This window comes from Chionomys nivalis, chromosome 2 (assembly GCF_950005125.1).
Source record: "Chionomys nivalis chromosome 2, mChiNiv1.1, whole genome shotgun sequence".
NCBI lineage: Eukaryota > Metazoa > Chordata > Mammalia > Rodentia > Cricetidae > Chionomys > Chionomys nivalis.
The window spans coordinates 936,870-962,257 of record NC_080087.1 but is presented as its reverse complement, the minus strand read 5'-3'; the positions used below and the strand labels follow the sequence as shown (position 1 = coordinate 962,257).

Genomic DNA, 25,388 nt, shown 5'->3' with positions numbered 1-25,388 from the left:
ATGGGGGTAGGGGTAGGGGTGGGGATAGGGTTGGGGGAAGGGGAGAAGGGAGAGAGAAGGGAAAAGGAAAAGACTGGGGAGAGCTTGGGGGAGTGGGAGGGTAGAGATGGAGGAAGGACAGATATAGGAGCAGGTAAGAAGACATCTACATTAAGGGAGCCATTTCAGAGTTGGCAAGAGACTTGGATCTAGAGGAGATCTCAGGTGTCCACGGGGATTTCCCTAGCTAGGTCCTTGGACAGCAGAGGAGAGGGTGCCTGAACTGGCCACCTTGCCCCACTATCACACTGAAGATTATCTCGAATATCACCATAGAATCTTCATTCTGAGAAGGATGGAGATAGAGACAGGGACCCTCATCAGAGCAATGGACTGAGCTCCCAAGGTCCAGTTGAAGAGCAGAAGGAGGGAGATGATGAGCAAGGAAGTCAGGGCCATGAGGGGGTTGGTCCACCCACTGAGACTGGGTTACTGATCTAATGGGAGCTCACCAAATCCAGCTGGACCGAGATTGAATGAGCATGTGATCAAACCGAACTCTGAATGTGGCTGACAATGGGGGCTGACTGAGAAGCCACTGATAAAAGCACTGGGGCTTGTTTCTACTGCATGTACTGGCTTTTTGGGACCCTAGTCTATTTGTATGCAAAGCTTCCTAGGCCTGGAGGTAGTGGGGAGGGCCTTGGACTTCCCACAGGGCAGGGTACCCTGTCCTAAGGAGGGAGGGCGAAGGAGGAGGGGGAGTGGGGGAGGGGGAGGGGAATGAGAGGAGGGGAGGAAATGTAAATTTTTGAATGGAAAAATAAAGAAAGAGTAAAATATTATAAAGAAAAAAATCTTCAAATTTTTAAAACTAAGTAACATTCTCTATATATATTTCTCAAAATGTGACCTATGGATGACAACTAATTATATAAAAATCTCAATACTATCTATTAGAGAAATATAAACAGTAATCCTGAGTTATAATCTTAGTGCAATAACCATGGCTATAATCAAACATGCACACACACAAGCATTTTGATGAGAATAATCATTAAGAAAAATGAAAAGACATTCCATAGAATATAACTTAGTACAGGCTTTGTGGATAATTATATATTTCCTCAAAATATTATGAGTGAGAGTGTTGTCATGAATCTCAATGACAGAACGCTTGTTCTGCATGCACAATCTCACTGCTTAAGCTTTAAAATAATTTCCATTTCATGTGATTAGCCAAAGAAGAAAATTCACTATCATTTTCTTTATAAAATAAACAAGTAAAACTGCCTCGTACATATTTATACTTATATCCAAAGACAATTATAACTTTGAGCTTTGAGCAGAAAAATCTGCTTTTTTTTCAGTGGGTAACAATGAAAAGACTCATGGTCATAAGTGCTGAGAAAAAGTTACTAATTCCTTTATGTGGTAGAAACGTGACACATTTCTCTAATAAATATTCCAGAGAATGTTATTCAGATTTTCAAAATTTCTTTTTCAATGTTAAAATATCATTAAAGATTGATCATGCCATTTGTAATAAACCATTAGCATTTTATAGCTATTGCACATTTATTCATTAATTTCTTCAGTATTTAGGGTAACATTTAAATTTTTTTTTTTTTTTTTTTTGGTTTTTCGAGACAGGGTTTCTCTGTGGTTTTGGAGCCTGTCCTGGAACTAGCTCTTGTAGACCAGGCTGGTCTCGAACTCACAGAGATACGCCTGCCTCTGCCTCCCAAGTGCTGGGATTAAAAGCGTGCGCCACCACCGCCCGGCTTTTTTTACTTTTTTTTTTTTTTTTTTGGTGTAACATGTAAATTTTAACATCTTTTGAATTATATTAGAAATTAATATTAGAAAGATTAGTACTTATACTTGTGAATAGAAAGGGCTTAGGAGGAGAGTGGAAAAAAACAAGAGAGTGTAATAGAAAAAAATGACAAGATACTGCACATTTTTCTTACATAGAGACTAGAGATTTGACCTAATATATATTTAAGTATGCATGCACAAGCATAATATTAGATCACACTGTGTGAAGATGTGCCACTGTTTTACCTCATCTGCTAACATTTCTTCTGATTGGCTTAATAAAGAGACCAATGGACAGTAGCTAGGGAGAAGAGGATGGGCAGGATGTCCCAGGAGAGAGAGGAGCTTGGGGGAAGAAACTGAGGCAGGCAATTTGCTTACAAGATGTGTAGGAAGTCAGAATTAACGGACAGAGGAGAGGTATCACGCTATTGTCAGAATGTAGATTATTTTATACAGGTTAAAGTTAAAAGAGCTAATTGAAAACAAGCCTAAACCAACACCAAGATTTCATGTTTAAGAAGAATTTTCATGTCATTTAGGAGCTGGAAGTCCAAGAAACTCCACCTACATACACACATACATATTTGCATATCTTGAAATGAGAATTATTTTGTTAATAGAAGAATATCAACAAAAATAGACTTAAAAGTAGTGGAAAGGTAAATCATGTACATGTATGAATATGCCACAATAAAACCTTTGTTTGGTATACTTAATGAAAATAATTTGAAAAAGATGAAAAGGGAAAATTGAACTATTTTCATCATCTTATTTTATATTATTTGTAAAATAAAATTTCCAAACAAAAATTTTGCCTTATTTGCATTTCTATTATTGTGATGAGACACTGTCCAAGGCAACTTGTATAACAAACCTAAATATGCGACCATTTTATACAATCATCTTTTCCCTGTGGAAACTTCAGTATTTCTTAATTAATTTGTCATACTGAGTTATAGCATTGAAGACACAAGAAAAGATAAGTAGCCACAATCATTTAATCCACCTTATAGCACAATCATTCAGGAACAGTTATACGCAAACTTTCTGTGGAAACTTGAATGGGGGACTTGACTAATTGAGCTTACCATTTGCCTATCGCTCTGGAATCAATGTTTTATTGGGAAATTTATTTTTTGTGTTCAGGGACTTTAGGAAACAAGTATTTACATTTCAGTCAGAAGTCTTCGGAGACAGGACAAATGCAAAACCTTTCATTTATCTTAAAATGGAAACACTGGTGGTAGGTCTTGATGGTTGCTCCATGCAGGTTGGTTGTACCAAATATTCTATTTATTATTAGTATAGACGCAGAGTCCAAGTGTCTTCCAAAACAACTAATTTAAAATATATTCAAGCTGGAATTTTCATTTACCTTGCAACTTCAGCGTCAGTTCTGATTTCCCTTTTCAGTGATTTTAACAGACATTAATAATACCCAATAGATTTATTGATAAATTAAACAGAGATGTTTATTCTCAGGAAGAAATGATGATTAAAGAGGCACATTTTTCATAGGTACAGAGAGCTCTCATCTGCCTTAAAACTTGTAGATAGTATGTGTCTAAACTGTCTCTGCATGCAGTTCTACTTTTCTAGAGAATAATTGCAAAATTACTGATCTTGTTCTTCTCTTTTTTAACTTTGCATAATCAAGTGTAAGAAACCATAAAACTTAAAGATACTCTAGTGCTAATAGTTAATCTTTTTGTTATAAAGAACTTTTGGAAGATGTACAAAGACATTCAGTTGTTTTTTTGTTTTTTTTTTTCAAATGGTAGGGTTTGAGTCTTTTGCTCAACAAGACTTACATCTTGTTTCTAGAATACTGTTAATTGAGTGAAAAGACAAAATACATGTTGAGGACCCAATAGAATAAATTCTCGAAATCTCAAAAATAAATTATGAATATTTTAAGTTTTATTTCTTAATCAACCCTGACACTTTCAGAGTTAATATGGGACAGTAACATGATTAACATTGTTTTTAAATGTTGAGCTATTGAGGTTTTGTGTAGTTTTGCTGATTAAATATTTCTAACTACAACTTAATTTGTATAAATATAAAAATTCAAAATATAAAAATAAAAATTCTGGGAGAAATGTTTAAGTAAACAAGATACTGTTTAAAATAAAAAGAAAGCCTTATTCTCGTCTACCTGATACTCATTTCAACAGTATATATTTATAACAATGATGTTGTTTTTGGATATGTCTTTAGTCATTTTTCAGTACTTGGAGAAATTTGTAGTAATTAAAGATATTAGACATATATAAGTAGTCAAACTCCAGGAAGGAAATTGGACAAATTCTTATAAAAATTCAATTAACTATTGCTTATTCTATCCTTGGTTCTTATTGTTAAAATAAGAATACATATGTCCTCTGCATTGATTGTCAAAGTAAATAATGTCTTGAGTTTCATGTGTACAACTAGACAGGAAATAGTCTCCTTAATGTAAGTTAGTCACAAGACATCAAGTGTCAGCTAGCCTCCTATCAAAACAAATGTGTATGAAGGCAGAGTGATATGTCACAGGAAATATGGGAGAAACAGGGAAACACAGACATATAAACTTTTCAGATATAGGATATATAGATTAAATAAATTGTATCTATATTATAAAAATATTCCAGATTTATATTGTGTTTTGTATTATTAAATACATTGTTTGGTATTATGTGACATAACATTAAAACACAATGTTTGTTGACACATGGTATTTGTGCATAGTTACCATATGGTACAATAGGAAATTTTAATGCATGTACAAGGTCATTGCACAACACTGTAATCACATTCCCACCTACTCAAACATTTACCACTTCTCTGATCTGGAACATGCTCTATTCACTTTTTATGTTATTTTGTAACCTGCTCTAAAATTTTTTCAGTATACAATTCCATGATTTATTTATCATATAAATTTCAGGCTCAAAGATCCTTCACAGGAACAATTGATTATTGATCATTAATAGATGAATATTTAAATGTAGAATAATTACAAATAAGATTTCTTTAGGATATAACCATATACATTTAAATAATATTATTTATTTTTAAATGTATCATATGTATTTATGAATGTACTATATAAGTGGATAAACAACAAATAGTTCACAAAGCAATAAAAACCACAAACTCATAATGCAAAGGCTATAACATTAGTACCTGTTTTACCCAGATCCTCAAATGAGATTACTCATTTGTCTCATTATATGTTAAAATACTTGGAAATGTATTGTAGCATGATCCTGTGGAATAGTAACATACATAAATTTTCTTGATATAATTTTATTGATAGAGTATGTGCTTTACAAAAAAAAGAAATATCTTCTGCTTCATATTTTGCTTAATTGAAACAATTAAAGCAGAATTATAGAAATAATATTATGCATGATTAATATTATATTAAATAATAATATATTTTATATATGTAATATAAAATTATTAAGGGTGGTTATACATGTCAGTAATCCTGCACCAGGATTGGGAGAGGGTAGGGTTGAAGATTTCATTTTAGAAGTCAGACTGGAATGTTAAGTGAGATCCAGTACCAAAAAAATATGCAAAATATTTTAAGTGAAATAAAAACAATTTAAAGAGAATATGAGTAAGCTGAAATAGAATATAGAAATAGATTCCAGAAGCAAATGATAAAAATTGATAATTAGAATTTACAATAGTACAGTATCTAACATAAAGGATGATCAAATCTAGAGTTGAGTTGGGGCAACTGAAACAGAAAACCGGAGGAGAAATCAGTGAAGGATACTCTGAGCAGTGGATTCTAAGAAACACATGCTGTAAAGTCAGTCTAAAATCTATTCAAACGTTTGACTGCTTGTCTAGTAAGGCAATGTGTGTAAAGTGTGTGTGTGTGTGTGTGAATGTGTGTGAAAGTGTGTATGCATTTTTACATATGAAAACATACATAGCTTAGACTAAGTAACCCTTGGAGTCTTATAGCAAGCAAATAAAGTATGTAAATATATAATGCAAACCTTTCTAAACATTCATTATTCTCTGATGAAGTTTTAGTTCTGGTTAAAACAAATGAGGCAAGAAATGAGTAAAATTTATTATAAATAACTGTTTTGATTTTAAATACATTGATCCACAATAAAACATTTAACTACATATTATCTAGTAGAGATAATAATTTTAACAATTTCTTAATACTTTTGTTTTCTATTGATTAGAAGATGTGCATAGCAGATAAATGGCTTCTGAGAATCTCACTCATGTCACTGAGCTCATACTCATGGGGTTATCCCAACGTCCAGAAATGCAGGTACCACTTTTCTTTGTCTTCCTGCTCATCTACACACTGACAGTAGCAGGGAACGTGGGCATCATCATCCTCACCACCGTGAACTCACGACTTCAAATTCCCATGTACTTATTCCTCAGACACCTGGCTGTCATCAACCTTGGCAACTCCACTGTCATTGCTCCTAAAATGCTGGTCAATTTCTTAGTCAGTAAGAAAACCACCTTATACTATGAATGTGCCACCCAGCTGGGAGGATTCCTGCTTTTCATGGTTGCAGACATCTTCATGCTGGCTGTGATGGCCTATGACCGCTATGTGGCCTCTGCAACCCCCTGCTCTACATGGTGGTGGTGTCTCGGCACGTGTGCTTTCTGCTGGTCTCCCTCACATACTTCTTCAGCTTTTTCACAGCGATCGTTGTGACTCCTTGTGTCTTATCTGTGAGTTATTGCTCTTCCAATGTAATCAACCACTTTTACTGTGACAATGTCCCTCTGTTGGCACTGTCCTGTTCTGACACCTACCTGTGAGTTCGAGACCAGCCTGGTCTACAAGAGCTAGTTCCAGGACAGGCTCCAAAAGCCACAGAGAAACCCCGTCTCGAAAAACCAAAAATAAAATAAAATAAAAAAAGAATTCTTAGCTCTAAATCGAATGTCTTTATAAAATACCTCCTTGAGACCTGAGGGAACCCAGCAGAAGAGGAGGCAGGAATAGCGTAAGTGTCAGAGAAAATGGAAGTCATCAGGAGGGCATGGCTGTCTAAATTAACTGAGCACAGCTCAGATCACCTCACTGAATCTGAGCAGCAAGCATGGGGCCTGCAGAGGTCCACACTGGACCCTCTGTGTAGATGTTACAACTTTCAGTGTTGTGCTTTTAATGGGACTCCTGAGTGTGTCAAGAAGTGAGTTTGCGATTCTTGTGCGTTCTCTTGAGCTCTTTTCCTTCTGTTGGTTTGCCTTGTCCAATTTCATTGTAATGTTTTTAATTTACCATATTTTATATTGTTATATTTTGTTGTTACCTCTTAGAAGCATGTTATTTTTACAAGAGGCAGAAAGAAAGTGGAACTTTATTATTTGGGGAGGAACTGGGATAAGTCATGGAAGGGGAAACTGTAATGAGTATATATTTTATAAAAAGAGAATCTTATTTTTCAGCAAAAGAGAAAAAGTAAAATATTGAAGTAATTTTTCAATAGTGTCCTAAAGCAAAATTTAAAAAGGAGTGATTTCAAAATTAAGCAAACTATTGAAAAACTAAGTACACATTTTATTTTCACTACTAATGTGAAATATTATTGCTACATATAGAAAGTTGATCAGTACCTGAATCTAGGAAAATATTTGGAAATTAAGGGTTGCAATGAGTTTGTAATAAATGAATCTGATATAGGACATGGAGGAAATACTCTTTGGTGTTTAAAATATTTTGTATATCAATTAAGTATGTTCATAGTAAGTTCAAATAGCATATAGTTTTTGAAAACATCAATTTGTATGTTTTATGTTCCATTATATGTAAATGCACCTCAATTCTTAAGCACATGGAAGTCATATCAGAGTTTAATATTGATATCATAACACTGTCTGTTATCCTAAAGAACTCATGACTTTATTCAGGGTGCCCAATAGTTGGGTACTCATTGAAATAGTTATTGTGGTGCCATGGTTTGCAAATATTTCTCATATGCAAGGATAATTTGTCTCAAACTCAAGACAAAAGCTGCACTCTAAATATTTTAGCTGTTATAATGTGGATTTCAGAAGGACAAAGCTGGATGCTCAGGACTTGTAATATCTAACTCACCAATGTAGGTTGAAGGATAAGTCTATTGTTTCCCATATGTTTTTCTGAGTCATAGTCTAAACAAAAGTCGTCTTATGTGGCAGCAATATTGCATCCATAATTATATCACGATTTTGGAAGTGTTCCACTTCTACAGAGTTAAAGCACATTTCAAATTTCCCGTGATAGCATTAATAATTGGCTGCCCTTAAATAAATGGATACGGTATATTTAAGTTATTCTAGTCCCTGTGGAATTCACACAGAATGTTTACATTGTTTGTCTCCTCCACGGTCCCCTTTACATTCCCCTTGGAGAGTACACAGTGCATCGCAGACAATTAGAAAGACACAACAAAATCTTAGGTCTCTAAGATGATCCAGATGTGATCATATGAACAAATTTAAGATATTTCTCCAGGGAACATCAGAGAGAACAAACAAAAGCATAAATTCTTGCAACTGAAAGAGGAAGTACAACGGATTTAGAATATGAGAAATTACCCTTTGTCAAAGGTAAGCAATTTATTGTTTGGTATAACACACAAGTATGCTCATAACATGCCTGGTCTCTGGCTATTGACGTTATTTGATTCCTTGACCTACATGACAAAAACACTGCATTAACTTGTGTTTTCTGTAGTTGCTTTGTAGCCTTAGAATATTAAATTTTATCATTTGAACAGGTATCCCAGATCTATTATATTGATGAGGAGTGGTGCGAGGTATACCAATAATTCATCACTGTTCTCACACATATGATTATTTTCAGAAGCATTATATTAGGTTTACACATAAAGAAAAATTAAGTTTTGGTGTGAATCCTATATAATGATAAACATCAAAATGCTATATTTAGATTTAAAATAAACCGACTTTATTTAAGAATATATATAAATCTATACCACAAATAATATAAATAAGAAACATATACAGGATAAAAGTTTCCTACTGAAATGAGTACCTTTCAAAATGAATCCTTTAACATGTACAAAATGTTAAGAAAATATGTCGTAAAGCCCTGTCACTTTTCTACATGGGATCATAAAATAATTATGGAAAAATGTACAAAGAAAAATTTTGAATACTAATACTTAACAGGAATGTATCCAAACATTGTATCTGAAAGCTTAAAATGGGTGACCACTCTACTGAAAGAAACAAATATAAAATCATATGTGCAAGTTGAGTCACAAGCAACCAATACTTAATCGTGGTGAAGCAATCACACACCATATTTATTAGCAAGGTTTTTCACTTATACAATATGAAGCACAATTCCATATATTGTGCTAAGTATTTTCAGAAGAGTTTTCTCTAACAGACTAGAAGTTATTGTTGAATGACAAGAGTTCTCTCAATTCATCATTATGAAATTTCAGAAAATTGTGCAGTACCATTCACCAATTCACCCCAAATATCATGAATAGAAATTATCATAGAATATTAAAAATGATTACTTATATATTTGGGAATATTTATAAAGATATACAATTATGTATTTCTCCCCAACTTGGAATATGTCTCCCCAAACTTGGAAAAAATTAAGTAACTATAATAGTCAAAATTTATTTTCATCCTTTCAATTTCTCAATCTTCAAAGATAAATAAAATTCCATACACAAAATCAGCAAAATAAAGATTCATTCTCAAGACCCAAGCCCTTTGTGTAAAGTAACATTTGCATATTAATATCCATGTTTTACATATGTATATGATTGAAATATAATGATATGGAAATCTTTATACAGCAGCATATGTCTTCTGAAAAATCTCATTTGCAAAGTAAAATAGTATATACATTTATATAAAAGATCATGTGCAAATTTTGTTTGTGAACAAGTATTTGAAAATAGCCATCCATCCTACAATTACAATTCAATAAAAGTTTGAAACAATGCTTGCTTCTTCCCAAGGATATAACTGGATGAAATGGGGCAAAAGAATACAACCTCTCTATCTGAGTTCATCCTGATGGGAATCACAAGGAGCTCTGAGCTTCAACTCCCCTTGTTTGGAGTCTTCTTCATCATATATGCTGTAACCATGATGGGAAACCTGGGCATGATCATTCTGACCAAGTTGGACTCTCATCTACACACACCTATGTACTTTTTCATCAGACACCTGGCTTTCATTGATCTTGGGAATTCCACGGCCATCTGCCCCAAGATGCTGGTGGATTTTCTTGTGGATCACAAAGCCATTTCTTTCTATGCATGTGCCATACAGTTGTCATTCTTCCTCATGTTCATCATCAGTGAATTCTTTATTTTGTCCGCAATGGCGTATGACCGCTACGTGGCCATCTGCAACCCTCTGCTCTACAATGTAATCATGTCTCAGAGACTTTGCCATGTACTTGTGGGCATTCCATACCTTTACAGCATCTTCCAGGCTCTGCTGTTCACCAGTAAGATTTTCACACTCAGCTTCTGTAGCTCTAACGTCATCAACCATTTCTATTGTGATGATGTTTTCTTGCTACCTATGCTCTGCTCAAATACTCAAGAAATACAACTGTTGATCATTTTATTTTCAGCATTGAACTTGATCTCCTCTCTTTTGGTAGTCCTTGGATCTTACATTCTGATTCTGATAGCCATATGTCGAATGCATTCTGCTGAAGGCAAGAAAAAGGCTTTTTCTACCTGTGGTTCCCATCTGACAGTGGTTGTGGTGTTCTATGGGACTCTGCTCTTTATGTACTTGCAGCCTCAATCTACTCACTCCTCAGAAAATGATAAAATAGCATCTGTGTTTTATACTTTAGTGATCCCCATGATTAACCCCTTGATCTACAGTTTAAGGAACAAGGAGGTAAAAAGTGCCTTCTACAGGGTATTAAAGAATCAATTTAAAATTAATATTTAATATTCAGTACTATGTATCATAATAAATTATAAAAACATAAGTACTATTTTACAATATTCTTTTGTCTAATCGTGTCACTAGGATAACTTAGATATTTCTCACATTCTTAATATGTTATATCAGCACACATTTTCATTTATTTCTTTTTCTATCCATTATTTTTTAGAAGGTTTTTAACTTTTCTTGAGATTTTTCATTTCCTCTTAAAAATCCTTGCATGTAATTCTCCTGACTCTCCTTAAAATTCATTGCCTCTTTAAAATTAATTGCTATTGCATACATATATTTATGTATATATATGTATGTATATATGTATATGTATATATGTATATATATATATATTCATAACTATGGCCCATTCAGTTCATGCCATGTTGTTTCTGTCATTGTGCAGGAAATCTTTTTGTGAAATTTTAGTATTCTGTTATCTATAAAATTCAAGCTATAGCTTAGCTCTTTAGAATATTCATTATACTATACACTCTGCACCAGGCCTTGCATTTTCTTCACTCTCTGCCTCCAATTCTAGTAACCTTTGTGTTTTTATTTTGAATTGAATTTCCATGTGCATCATGTAGTATTTCTGTTCTGTATCTTAGTTTCATTTGCAGATTTTCTATAGGCTAATTATTAGAAATTGAAGTTTCTACTTTCTATTTGAAAGTTGTATAGTCATTCATTATGCAAGTGTATAGATGTGTATTGCTGAAGTAGAAGGAGTTATCTCTATCAGTTATGATTTTTGAGACTGACATCATTTCCATGGCTGTGTAGTCAAAAGAGGAATGATAACTTATGGTGTGCTTTTTAAATAAAATATTTAATATTCTCTCTCCTGTATATCCACACTGGTTGCACCAATCTGTACATCTTCTATGAGTCTAAATGAGTCTCCTCATTTCAATGAGAATATCTTTATATCCCACTAAGAGGCTACCCCTATGCTTACTAAGTCTTGTGATCTCATTTAAAATATTGTTAAATCGTTTGTGTTAATGTTTTAATGATATTATCTTTTTAAACATTTGTTGCTTGAAAATTTATTTTATTTTTGAGATTATAAATTTATTACAGAATTTCTTCATTCTCTTTCTTCTCTCAACACTCTCCTCAAAACGATCAAGGCATGGGTAATTTTCACTAGTAATCTGGAGACTAACAGAAGAAAATAAGGAGTATGTGTTTGGTGTTTCTTGTATCTCTTTGGATGACTGGAAAATCACTGTGTAGATTAGTAGATTAGAATGTATTCCAACTCACGATCCCTGCTTGTGTCCCTGCTGTTGGCACCACAGTCACAAAGTCCTTTGAGCAGATCCAAAAGTAAACATTCCTAATTCCATTGGGCATTTGGTAGCACAATTTAAAGCATGGCTGCAGATCTTGTTGTTGTTGTTAACATGTCCTTTGTCTTAATTTAAAGATACGTAAATAGATCAAAATTAAATCCCTGTTTTAATGACACATCAATTTTTTACTCTATTTGATTTTTTTCTCATTTTTTGCATTTTGTGGTCAAAAAGAGGAAATAAATGCGATGTTATGAGAGTTGGCTTACTATACTAAAGAGTAGATTTTTTTTTTCTGATAAGTCATGGTGAATAGCACCTTAAACGTATGAAAATATATTCCATACACATAGGATGATTCTACTTGTAGTAGAATGAAACTTCTCTCCAGCTATAATATTTTCTGAGCTAGACACTTGTACTTTAATCATAATTCCCATAGAAGTGAATGTAAGAGTGTCTTTACATTGTACATCTCTTTGGGACTGCATCACTCATTCACGATATTTTGTTTCTCTCTTTGAATTGTTCTTTACATATTTCCCCAGGGGAACATGTAGATTATCCTAAGTAATTAGCACCAAATACCAAGCATTGTTTTTAAGTTTCTCAAGTGATTTAGTTGTAATGATGTATATGAAATTAAATAAAATTTCCCTAAGGAGCTTTACCAAGAGAGAAAAACGTTATAAAATCTCTTTGCACAAAGAAAATAGGTATAATATTAGAAAGGAAAATCTGATTCTTTATTAAAGGTAAGTGGATACTTACTATCTTGGATTTTGATTACTAGGTGTGTGGGAACTTACTAATATGTCTGACCATAAATACTACACAGACCAGTAGGAGGTGAATTTCTCAAATGGACCACACAAAGTTTCTAATTGTTAATGAAGGTTCACTGGTGCAATATGGTATTTTAATGTTCAAAGTAATAAAATAGATAGATATGCTACCTCGCTTTTATTTGTGAGAAATAACAGTGATATTTAAAAATTAAAGTGAAGCCAAAGTTAGAAATGTCTAAATGTTTTAATCAAAACGTTACTTTTTAAAAAGCTTATTATTTATTAGACTTGCAGAACTTAGTATATGGGGTGCTCAAACATGTTAGATTCTCAGATAAACCTCAGTAAATCGTAGCACATATCCTATGCAATCTCTAATATATTGTCTGAGAATAAATGGTTGCTGTGCAATGTTTGAAGAATATCCATTTTAGGCATTTCTCAGACAATATTTAAAAAGTTTGGTGGTTTCATATAATGTCATTACATGCATTTGTAGGAATTTTTCCTTGCATGGTTAATTTTCTTAGCAAGTTGCTCACCAGTGGAATATTTTATGCTGAATAGTCATTAAATAATGACAAGTATAGAAAATATTAAGAGTTGTAGAATATAAATAGAATGCTACAATAAATTTCCTTCTTATTAAATTTTAAAGAATTGAAATATTGATTATTTTTCATAAAGGAAGAATGGTGAAAGCTAGAAGAATTCATTTTCACCCAAGGAAGTTAACTCCTAATATGCATACTAGAGAGAGGCAACAAACTAGAGAATCCGTGGTAGAAAGGACTGAAACTTTGAAAAATCTCACTCCCTTTCTTTACCTGGTACTTCTCATCTTCTTATCATAAAACACTATAATAACAATTCACAAGATAGTTTCAAAAGATGAGAGACTGTTATTCTTATTTGTGGGAAATAAGGAGTCTGAAACAGTATTTTAAATCAAAGGAGAAATAACAGAAAAACCTCAATTCAGAAAAGGAAATAGTGGTGTCAATATGTCTCAAAGTAATGATAGCATATACTCAGGGGGACAACCTGAGTTTACTTTCTAAATACATATTATGGAAAGAGAGACCATAATCCTGCATGTTGTCTCTGACCTACACAATCCTTCCATGGGATTTATGTGGCTTCCCAAAACAAATAAACAAATTAAGTGTAACTGTACATCTTAAAGGGGTCTAGAGAAATAGCCAGCAGTTTTAAGTACCACATTTTGTCAGTTCCTAGCTCAAGAATCAGAAATGTAAAATAAATACCAATTACAGATTTTTTAGATTGTTTTCAGCTTCAATAAGACAGAGACAGGCTTCTCTGGCTTGAAGCTTGAAGGCTTGCATCTTAGAGCAAAATCCTAGTTTTTCTATTTACAGCTGGCTTTACATATGTCTTCCATCATCGTAGAATACTCTGATATTCTTACAAAGTCGCACGTTCCTAATGAGGTCAAAAAGAATATAATAGAGGAATTTAAATGTATTAGAGTAAATCAACTATACTTTTCATTACATCTTTTCTGATTATTTACATTTATTCACAAATGAAGCTATTATCATTGAAATATTTTTAAAATCATAAAATTTCACATCACAAATACTGTGATATGAAAATTTCAGAATTTTTATAACATTTCAAATAATTGATTACTTTATAAAGTTTATTTCTACAGTGAGGAAGGAAATAAAGAACGTTGAATTAAGCATTTGACCTCCTTGGATGCTGATTTAAATCATATATATTTTCAGGACTAGATTCTGACCATGTAAGACTTATGCTAATTATGGGTTTTTCTTTATTAAAAATGAAATAGATGAGTAAGCTAAAACATAATTGTGAATATTTCTGTATTATAGAAATTATGTATCCTATTGTAAATAAACTGTTGCCAAAATATTGCCAAAATATAACCCAATATATAAATACAATAATTATAGTAACAAAATAGCAGACATATTTCAAACATTGAAAGTAAGAATGTTCTTTGAAGCCATTACTTCATGATGGTAGGTAGCTTTGACAATTAATAAAAGTCATTAGTCAAACCACCTTAATGTACTCACTAAATATCAAATATAAATAATCACTTGAATTTTTATCCAGATTGACTAATGCCAATATGACAGTTATAATTACAAACTCCATTTATTGATCATGGCTAAACCTTATTATTCTATATTTAGTTGGTGACATGATTGTATGTTTGCATTAGTTCCATGGCCTAGAGAAAATAAAGATTATATATGAATTTTCAGAAAGAACGGAAATCTGATATGATAGACTGAGTAAGTCTTTTGAAACTGAATATTTATTATTTACATGGATACATTTTTTATGTATTCACATGAAAACTTGCTGGGTTTTGAGATTAATTGTTCCTATTCCTTTATGTATTTCATACATCTTCCCTACTTTAGAAAGCCAAATTTTATTTTGTTCAAAAATATGTAAAAATTACTGGTGTTGTCTATTTTGTGAATAAATATCTATTCTAATTATGATTTCTGCAGTGTTTATATGGTCATGAAAATGTTTAATAAAATTTTATTTAGTTTCGCCAAGAAGAACTAATTCTCGATCAAACAAATGGACCGACACAATGCAACAATGCCTAAGGAGTTCATCCTGATGGGAGTTACCCAGAGTGCTGAGTTGAAACTGCCTCTGTTTGTAGTGTTCCTCACCATCTACGCAATCACCGTGGTGGGAAACCTCGGCCTGATCATTCTGACCAAGCTCGACTCTCACCTACACACCCCGATGTACTTTTTCATCAGACACCTGGCCTTCATCGATCTTGGAAATTCCACTGCCATCTGCCCCAAGATGCTGGTGAATTTTGTTGTAGATCAAAACACCATCACCTATTATGCTTGCGCCACACAGATGTCCTGCTTCATTATGTTCATCATCAGCGAACTTTCAATCTTGTCCGCTATGGCCTACGACCGCTATGTGGCCATCTGCAACCCTCTGCTCTACAGTGCCGTCATGTCTCCCAGGCGCTGCCATGTGCTTGTCGGTATTCCGTACCTCTACGGGACCTTCCAGGCTCTGCTGTTCCCTATCAAGTATTTCACGTTGACTTTCTGTGGCACTAACGTCGTTAGTCATTTCTATTGTGATGTTGTCCCCTTGCTACCTTTGATCTGCTCTCAAGTGCAAGAGACGGAATTGCTGACTATATTGTTTTCAGCCTTTAATTTAATCTCGTCTCTTCTTGTCGTGCTCTCGTCATACGCGCTGATTCTGTTAGCCATATTTCGAATGCGTTCTGCAGAAGGTAGGAAGAAAGCTTTCTCCACATGCGGTTCCCATCTGACAGTGGTGGTGGTATTCTATGGGTCCCTGCTCTTCATGTACGTGCAGCCTAAATCTACTCACTCATTTGAAACGGACAAAATGGCTTCTGTGTTTTATACTTTAGTGATCCCCATGCTAAACCCCTTGATTTACAGTTTAAGGAACAAAGAAGTCAAAAATGCTTTGCATAGAGTCTTTAAAGTTCTATGAAGACTTTGTTTTGTTCAGTATTAAATAATCCTATATTAATCTTTGATAACTATAGCTATCATATGATAAAAATTTCTACAAGAGTTGCACAATTTAACTCCTCATAAATAATGTATTATAGTTCATGTTAACAAATACTGTTTCACTTATATGTACTTAAGTTCATTCTTATAGTTTAAACATCAATTTAATATTGCATTCTGACTATCATTTCTTGTTTCAGAATAAATGTTTAATTCAGTAATACACAAGTTTATATTTTAACAAAGGTGGACAAATTAGATACTCTATATCAGTAACTTACATTTTTGTCTGCAATATTTTGGGGGGGACATCTATCTTCACTGTTTTTGTTGTATTAATAAATAAAATATGATTAAAAATAGTCTCTAAGTCTTTTTCAGAAAACATGTCATTCATACAGGTACAAACTAATAAATGTTGAAAACTATCTTTAAGACATTCACATTCAGTAAAAGTGATTTTTTGGTTATTTTAATATAAATAATAAATTTTGCTTACATGTTTCATAACACTTTAAGTATGACTATGTGATCAGTTATGTGTGTTTGTGTGTGTGTACATAAGTGTAGATCTCCCATTAAGGTGAGAGATGTTGGATCCCACGGGTACTGGAGTAATAGTCAACAAGTCAATATTAATACTGAAGTAGTAAGCCTCTTCCCTCTGAGCAATATCTGAAGCCCTGCTCATACTTTTTTGGATGTGACAGCCAGTCTGTCTGTTTCTCTTTCACTCAAATACAATTCCTTATTGAAAAAAAAAAAAAACGGCTGATATTGAAGTGTTAGTGTATACCTTATTTTATATATGAAAAATAGCAAATGTTAAGGTCTTACACTTAACTTTCTCTATTTTAATTCTAAAACCAATATTGTTATTTTCTTCTTTTGAGTTTATGTATTTAAAAGTATTCATCTGTCTGTCACTGACTTCTCCATGGTTTCCTAATTTTAGCATTATCGATTTTTTTTTTTGGATATGTATCTTTCTTTGAATCTTGAAAGCAGCAGGACATGCGGTTTTACAACTATCCTCATCTCCCAGTTACATACAAGGAATCTAGCTTCTTACAATACTTGAAAACATGATTTTGTTGTCTTAGCTTAATAACTTATTTATTGATTTTAATGTATTCTTTGAAAATGTTATACATATATACAATGAAATATGATTGAATGGCCCACTCCATTTCCACCAATGTCGCCTTACCAGGCCTTCCAAATTTCAAGTTCTACTCCTTATTTCCTTTTGTTTAGTAATCACCTACATCCTATAAATGTCAATCTTGTTTGTAACCTGTTCGATTTTTATCTCTTTTACAATATTTAATATATTTTGTAAATCATAGTGATATTTTCAAAAATTAAATTCCAAAGGTGTTATATCCATCTTATTTTTCTTTATTTAAAATCCCTCAGATGAGAGCATATGAAATCCATTTTATTCAGTGGTATTTCCATCTACAATGTTTTCCTAAGGCAATATTTAATAAGAAAATGTAATTGTGGTGAAAATATTCTACTGAACATTTGTATCCGTTGCATTTATGGGTTCTGTTATCTCCCCCCCATCTTTGCGGTTTCAATTCTGGACAGTTTGAATATGATTTTACATCTCCCCCATGACAAACAAACACCCATTTATTGTTTATCTCAGACAAATATCATTTACTGATACAGGTTATAATATAAATTAATGATTTAAAATGTCAATAAGTGGGGGTGTTTATCAAACTCAACTCTGTTCTCTTTTCATATTTCATTGTCAGATTTCTTGGTATGGATGTTTTTCAACCCATGTCCATTAATTCTTTAAAGAAACAGAGAAAGCTAGCTTCTCTGTTTCATATCCTTATTACATTTACATTAGCATGTTTTATCTGCAATTTCAGAAAATGATATGACATATGTCCTTTAGAGTGTTAACTATTAATCTGGGCCGTGGTGGCACATGGCTTTAATCCCAGAACTCAGGAGTCAGAGTAAGGCGAATCTCTGTGAATTTAAGACCAGCCTGATCTACAAAGTGAGTTTCAGGACAGGTTCAAAAGCTACACAGAGGAACCCTGTCTCAAAACTCCCAATTGTTAAGTATTATAGTATTATTTGATGAAATTATATTTAATGTGATTTCCAATATTAAACATGTTTTGAATGTCTCTTGGATGAGTTGTAACCATAAAAGAGGAATCAATATTTTACTTGCATAATTGACATGTTTCAATTTTGAAGAATATATTTTATTTTTATTGATGAATAAAAGATAAGTGTAGAAAATGAATATGCTGAGTGAGAGTAAGGACAGTGCAAACCACAGAGGGATGAGTTAAGGAATCTAATTTAGGTATCAAACACTGAATCAAATCATTGCGACTGTTCCTGTCTTGCATCTGAGAACAACTTGTAGCTATGTCAGCTTTCACACATTAGGCTGATACATTTCAGTTATACTGTGCTTCCTGCTTGTGAAGAACTTTGGTGACATGAAGCAATTAATTATGAATATGCTCATGTAAATCCATCCCCAACAGTGTGAGCAACTCTTCTTGAATTATGTATGTTTCAGTGAGTTGGCCATTCCACCTACACACAGCACAATGATCACCACTACTTATTTTCTCATGATATTATAAAATTAAGAGTAAACACTGCATACTAATATTGGTATCCTGATATCTTCTCATGAATCATGGGTTATTTTTATGAATTCTTCAATGGTGAGTTCTTTTGAGGATGCCTATATTTTGTCAAGCCTCCTGAAGACCTCATTTCTGTCAGCCAGTTGTTGACTAGATAATTTTGTGAAGATCCCTGCCATCATTTCTAAACAAAATCTGGTTATGCAGTAAAGAAATATTCTAGAAAAGACATCTTATATGAAGAGTATCTTAGTGCCTTTAGCTTCAAAGATTTTACTTATGTTTTAGGTAGTTGTGAAGTGATCAGCTATGTCTCTAGTAGATAACTCTTATTAATTTGATTATTTAAACAAAATCAAAGGTGCTCAACAGGTTCTGGGAGCTAAAGTCTCCTTAGTTATTATTAATCCCTCCTAAAAACCACTTGACTTTAGACTTGATGAAGGTTGATCCAACTGTGAAATAAATGAAAAACCATATCGTATCATTTTGGATCAGTTACTCATGAGGATAAAATATCTATAAGTAAAAATAAGCTGTGGACAAACAAATACATATAACATGTACCACCATGACTCTTCTCCATTTTATACAGATCAACTGGTATTAAAGAGTTTTCCATTAATGCCTCAGTACTAAACTCTGTAGCCTAGTCTGTCAGGGTCCATAAACACTTTGAGTCTCCATGGAATTTCTCAGATCAGTTTGTTGCTTTGATTCTTTTGAGAACTGACTTTATGTTTTCTCACTGGGGAGAGGGTTGGATGACATCAATGTAACTTTGTTTAACAAAATTCTCAGATAATTTAGGCATAATAAACTGAACAAATTATATGCTACCACCTCTGGGAACACCACAAATAATTAGGAAAACCATAAATTTCCCCTCTCTGGAGCAAAATGAAGAGTAAGTTCAGAGAAGGAAATCAAAACCTCTGTGAGTGGAGAGAAGGAATTTCCACAGGTCTTATGGTGACCTGAGTTCATAGTCTTCACTGAGTCTTAGACCCTACTGCTAGTTCACTGTCTGTGAGAACTGTGGCTCTCCGGAATGTCACAGAAGGTAAATATCTGCTTTGATAATTGTTACCACCTGCATGAGTATTTATTTGTAGGAGAAATGAAATTCTATGAATTGAACATGTGTTGCACACTCTACAAGAGATGAATAGGAGATTTAGAAATTGCAAGTTGAAAAGAAAATTTAAAACCTAAAAAGTATCAATGATCTCACCAGTTCAAATTATTAAAATGAGATGTCCAGGTAAAAAATATAAGAAACCCAGTTTCATTTGATTTTCCAAAAATAAACAAGTATAATTAGCATATTCTATGCAGTTTTTATAAATAACACACAATTTCAATGTAAACCTATGAACCCGCACTTCTAAATGGAGTCTTTTAAGGCATTTCATTGTATCTTATAATGCAAAAGTCATTTTGGTTTTGGACGGCACCTGCACGTTCACAGGCTTTCATCATTTGTTTTAATGATCCACAAAACTGTTTACCATATGTTTTTTTTTTCTAATACCAGACAATGTAAAGATTAAGTAAATGGAAAAAATAAGTAGAGATTTTTAAAGATTTATGAAACTTTTCAGAAACGTGAGCACAAATTAATTCCTAATTGTTGTCCATAGAAATACAGTTGAAATCTTTTGTGCTCTGTGAGCCCAAGCAGGTCTATTTTGCTTGTGTAACGTAGGATACTCAAAAGAAACCAGAGATTCTCTTTGTAAAGAAAGAAAAATAGAATAGTAATGGAACCTAGACATCTTCAAAAGGATATAGTGACTGAAAATGAAAATAGACTTAAGGAATGATCTGGAAGAATTGTTGGAACAAGTTAAACACAGCAAAGTGAAAGAAAATTGTCATTCCAATCCTGAATTATTTTACTCAGTCCAGCGCATCCATAACACAGCAGGATCTGTGTCCTAATGAATTGGGAAACCTTGTTCAGCCTAGATAGAGGGAGGGAGGGCCTTGGTCCTTCCTCAACTGATGTGACAGCCTTTTTTGACTTCCTTTAAGTGGGAGGCCTAACTCTCTCTGAGAAGCGGATGGGAGAAAGGGTGGGAAGAAGTTAGGGGGAGTGTGAGGAAGGGAAGGCCAGGGAACTGGGATTGGTATGTAAAATAAGGCTCTTTAAAAATAAAAAGAAATAAAATTAAAGTTTTCAATTAGAAGTACGGTATTTGTTGTTAGTTGTAAGTAAAGACAGGTCTTTAAATAAGAGTAGAACTCAAGGGTGAAGCAGCAGACAGCTTCAACTAGGAACAGGGCAGAGGTGGCCCAGCAATATACAGCCCCTCCCCCAGAGGCAAATCCAACACCACTGAAGTCGATTGCTGTGATTACTGCAAACAACCTCAGATTAAATGCATTGCTACTGTTCAAGATTTTAACCCGGGGTCTTGGCATTTCTACCTGATGCCTAGGCAATATATTTCTACTACTCTACGGTGCACATTATATGAGAAGTTAAATACCCAGTTTCTTCTTTCATTAAAGTTACAGTTACCTGTTTCCACATCTCACTGTGGCAACTCTGAGTGTGAAAGAAGCTACTTTCAAAACATTAGAATGAATTGATTTTTCTGTCACAAATTGGAACAGATTTGATATTTTTTTCTAGTTTTCCATTTAATGGTACTTATTACTGAAATATTAGAAATCATCTATTTTAAATACTCCAATGTAAAATTCTGTAATTAGTTAGCTATTCATATGAAACTTAATAAAGGCTAAAATGGTGTGAAAGTGACTCACCACAATTCCTGTTTTTATAGTGTTACATATTAATAAAGTATAAAAATAAAGTACTAATGATACATGTATAAAGCATAAACAATATGTACTAGAAAGAAAACATTCACCTTTTGTGTGTCTTGAAGCCTGTACTATTTTCTTAAATTAGTAATTTTTGTCTTACTATGTGTTCGTTTTTGTTTCTTTTCCTTGAATTTTTCTTTTGCTGTTGCTATTTACATTACATGAAAGAAATAAACAAAGACGTTATACAACCACTGAAGAAATAAAGGTGAATATTTATTTAAAGTAGAAAAATTTGGAGTTCAGTTGCAGTAACAACACACTATAGTGTACTATTTTTATTAATGAAATTTCAGATTCATGTTCATATGCTGAAAAAGAAGTTTTTCTAACTTCAATTCTTCATTGGAATATGACTTTGTTTAATGATATTTCTCAGTAATTTTTATGCTTATAAATGTTCCAAGTAACTATTTAAAAAAACAGTATCATCAACTCATTGACCATTTAATTTCTTCCCACAAATATTTGTAGACATGGTTCATGATTTCAGCTAAACTACAGTGGACATAATTTAAAATGGAAAAAGAAAGTTATTTTAATTAACTTATTTTTTAGACCATAATATAATTACAATATCCCCTTTCTTTCCTCCTTTCAAGGCTTCCCATATAACCCTTCACATGATCCTTCAAATTCATAGCCTCTTTTTCAGTAAATGTTATTGCATAAATATATGCATATACATATGTACATGATGGATATATATATATGTAAATATGGATACACTCAATATATATCTATGACACTAATATATGTGAATATGTATTAAATATATCCTGTTCACTCCATGTAATGTTATTTCTCTTTATATTTTCAGGGCTGACCAATTGCTACGAGATAAACATATAGCTCTCTTTGCAATTTTGACATAGTCGTCCCTTTTTAAAAACAATCATTACAAAACCTACATAGGACCTTAACTGTTCAAACACAAAACTGAACTGAAATGTCATTATTTTCATGTTGTCTAAATCCTTATATGTAAGCTTGCCTAAACGCAATGGGAAATATCATAGATAAAAGATAGACTATTAGAGAAAAAATGTGGTCTTCTAGTAAAATATAAAATATAGCAAATATTTCCATATAAGAATTTATTTTATTTATTTATTTATTAAAGATTTCTGCCTCCTCCCCGCCACCGCCTCCCATTTCCCTCCCTCTCCCCCAATCAAGTCCCCCTCCCATATCAGCCCCAAGAGCAGTCAGGGTTCCCTGCACTTTGGGAAGTCCAAGGACCTCCCACCTCCTTCCAGGTCTAGTAAGGTGAGCATCCAAACTGCCTAGACTCCCACAAAGCCAGTACATGCAAGCAATAGGATCAAAACCCAGTGCCATTGTTCCTGACTTCTCAGCAGTCCTCATTGTCCGCTATGTTCAGCGAGTCCGGTTTTATCCCATGCTTTTTTGGACCCAGTCCAGCTGGCCTTGGTGAGTTCCCGAAAGATCATCCCCATTGTCTCAGTGTGTGGGTGCACCCCTCGCGGTCCTGAATTCCTTGCTCGTGTTCTCTCTCCTTCTGCTCCTGATTTGGACCTTGGAATTTCAGTCCGATGCTCCAGAAAAAAAAAAAAAGAATAGCCCATTTAGGGAATCCTAAAATAAATAAATAAATAATAAATAAAAAATAGAATTTATTGATTGGATTGACAGTATCTGAAAAAATAATAAAATCATTTTTTTCTCAACCATTAGAATACAAATTTTATCTTGTCTTTAACTAATCTAGTAAGAGTAGAAACGATAATGTTAAGTGTATCCCACAGGAACTTCCCTTTTAAAAGTTAGAACTTCCAATCTTTATTTAACATTTAGAATCAGTTGTAAAAATCATTTTTCTATGAGTCATTAAATGCTACTTTTTGTCTTGTCCTTGGATTTGCTTGGGGAGTTTATGCAAAAGTTGATGACACTTGTGTATCTTCTCAGATGGTTGAAATGAGTCCCGGGAATTCAACAGTGCCAGCTGAATTCATTCTGACAGGAATCACGCACAGGCCAGATCTGCAGCTTCCTCTTTTGGGTGTCTTCCTAGTCATCTACGGAGTCGCCTTGATAGGCAACCTGGGCATGATCATTCTCACCAAATTGGATCATCACCTTCACACACCTATGTATTATTTTATCAGACACTTGGCTTTCATTGATCTTGGCAACTGTACTGTCATTTACCCAAAGATGATGGTGAATTTTGTATTGGATCAAAATGTCATTTCTTATTATGCCTGTGCCATACAGATGGCTTTCTACATCGCTTTTATTATCAGTGAACTTTTTATCTTATCTGCAATGGCCTATGACCGCTATGTGGCCATCTGCAATCCTTTGCTCTACAGTGCCATCATGTCTCAGAGACGTTGTCATGTGCTGGTGGGCATTCCATATCTCTACAGTATCTTCCAGGCTGTGTTAATAACTAGTAAGATTTTTACATTGACTTTCTGTGGCTCTAATGTCATTAGTCATTTTTACTGTGACAACGTTCCCATGTTACTTTTGCTGTGTTCAAATGCACGGGATATAGAATTGGTGATCATATTATTTTCGGCACTTAATTTGATCTCCTCCCTCTTCGTAGTCTTAGCATCTTACCTTCTGATTCTGTTAGCCATATATGGAATGCATTCTTCAGAAGGCAGGAAAAAGGCCTTCTCCACTTGCGGGTCTCATCTGACAGTGGTGGTGGTATTTTATGGGACTCTACTCTTCATGTACTTACAGCCCAAATCCACACACTCATTTGAAACTGATAAAATAACGTCTGTGTTTTACACTTTAGTGATTCCCATGCTGAATCCCTTGATTTACAGCTTTAGAAACAAAGAAGTGAAAAATGCTTTTCTAAGAGTCTTTACAGACCAATGTAAACTTTGTACTTAATATAAAATGCAGAATGCTAATACAAAATTTGATAAAGTATGTCAATACTAGTATCTATATTAGCAATTCCTTTTGATTAACAAAATGAAAAACTCACAATAATAAACAATATTATAATGCATTCCATGTAGTCACATAAAATATTTCTTAGCTACAGAGCTCCATTAAGTGTCACTTTCCTTCCAACATCTTTAACTTTTGATTCAATATGTTTTAACATTTCCACTGAACTAATATTATAGAAATGGGAACACATGTTTAAAAATATTCCTCCAACATGTGTTTTATTTTGTTTTGTTTTAGGTTTGCATGGATTTCTTGTTTTATTTTTTTATGTGCTCGGACACTTGTCTACTTAACCTTGTTTTCATTTTGTGTTTTAAACCTAAAATTATGGCAAACAAAATTGACTCAGCATAGACATGATGTCTTTGAACACTATAAATTTTAATATTTCTGATGTTCTATCTTACATAAATCATATAATTAGTTACAATATTATTTAATTATTTGTAAAGCAATTTTAGATGACAGATAACATTTATTATACATTGTTATTTATTTTCTGAATTGTTGTAATAGGAGCGGCAGGCTGCGTCCCCGGCACCCGGCTGCCCACATGGCTAGCTTATGCCCCAAAATAATTACACAGAAACTGTATTCTTT

At 33.4% G+C, this 25,388-nt stretch overlaps 3 protein-coding genes across 3 annotated transcripts; all 3 read left to right on the top strand.

The window, feature by feature from the left end:
- The first annotated feature begins 9,801 nt into the window (after positions 1-9,801).
- LOC130869484 (olfactory receptor 8K5-like) lies at positions 9,802-10,743 on the top strand. Its single transcript, XM_057761690.1, has one exon. It carries the CDS (start codon positions 9,802-9,804, stop codon positions 10,741-10,743), a length of 942 nt encoding a protein of 313 aa, XP_057617673.1.
- A 4,669-nt stretch (positions 10,744-15,412) lies between these two features.
- On the top strand, positions 15,413-16,339 carry LOC130869524 (olfactory receptor 8K5-like). Its single transcript, XM_057761767.1, has one exon. It carries the CDS (start codon positions 15,413-15,415, stop codon positions 16,337-16,339), a length of 927 nt encoding a protein of 308 aa, XP_057617750.1.
- Positions 16,340-23,765: 7,426 nt separating this feature from the next.
- LOC130869693 (olfactory receptor 8K5-like) lies at positions 23,766-24,722 on the top strand. The gene has a single exon (XM_057762077.1). The coding sequence runs from the start codon at positions 23,772-23,774 to the stop codon at positions 24,720-24,722; it is 951 nt and encodes a 316-aa protein (XP_057618060.1). The 5' UTR covers positions 23,766-23,771.
- Positions 24,723-25,388: the final 666 nt, after the last annotated feature.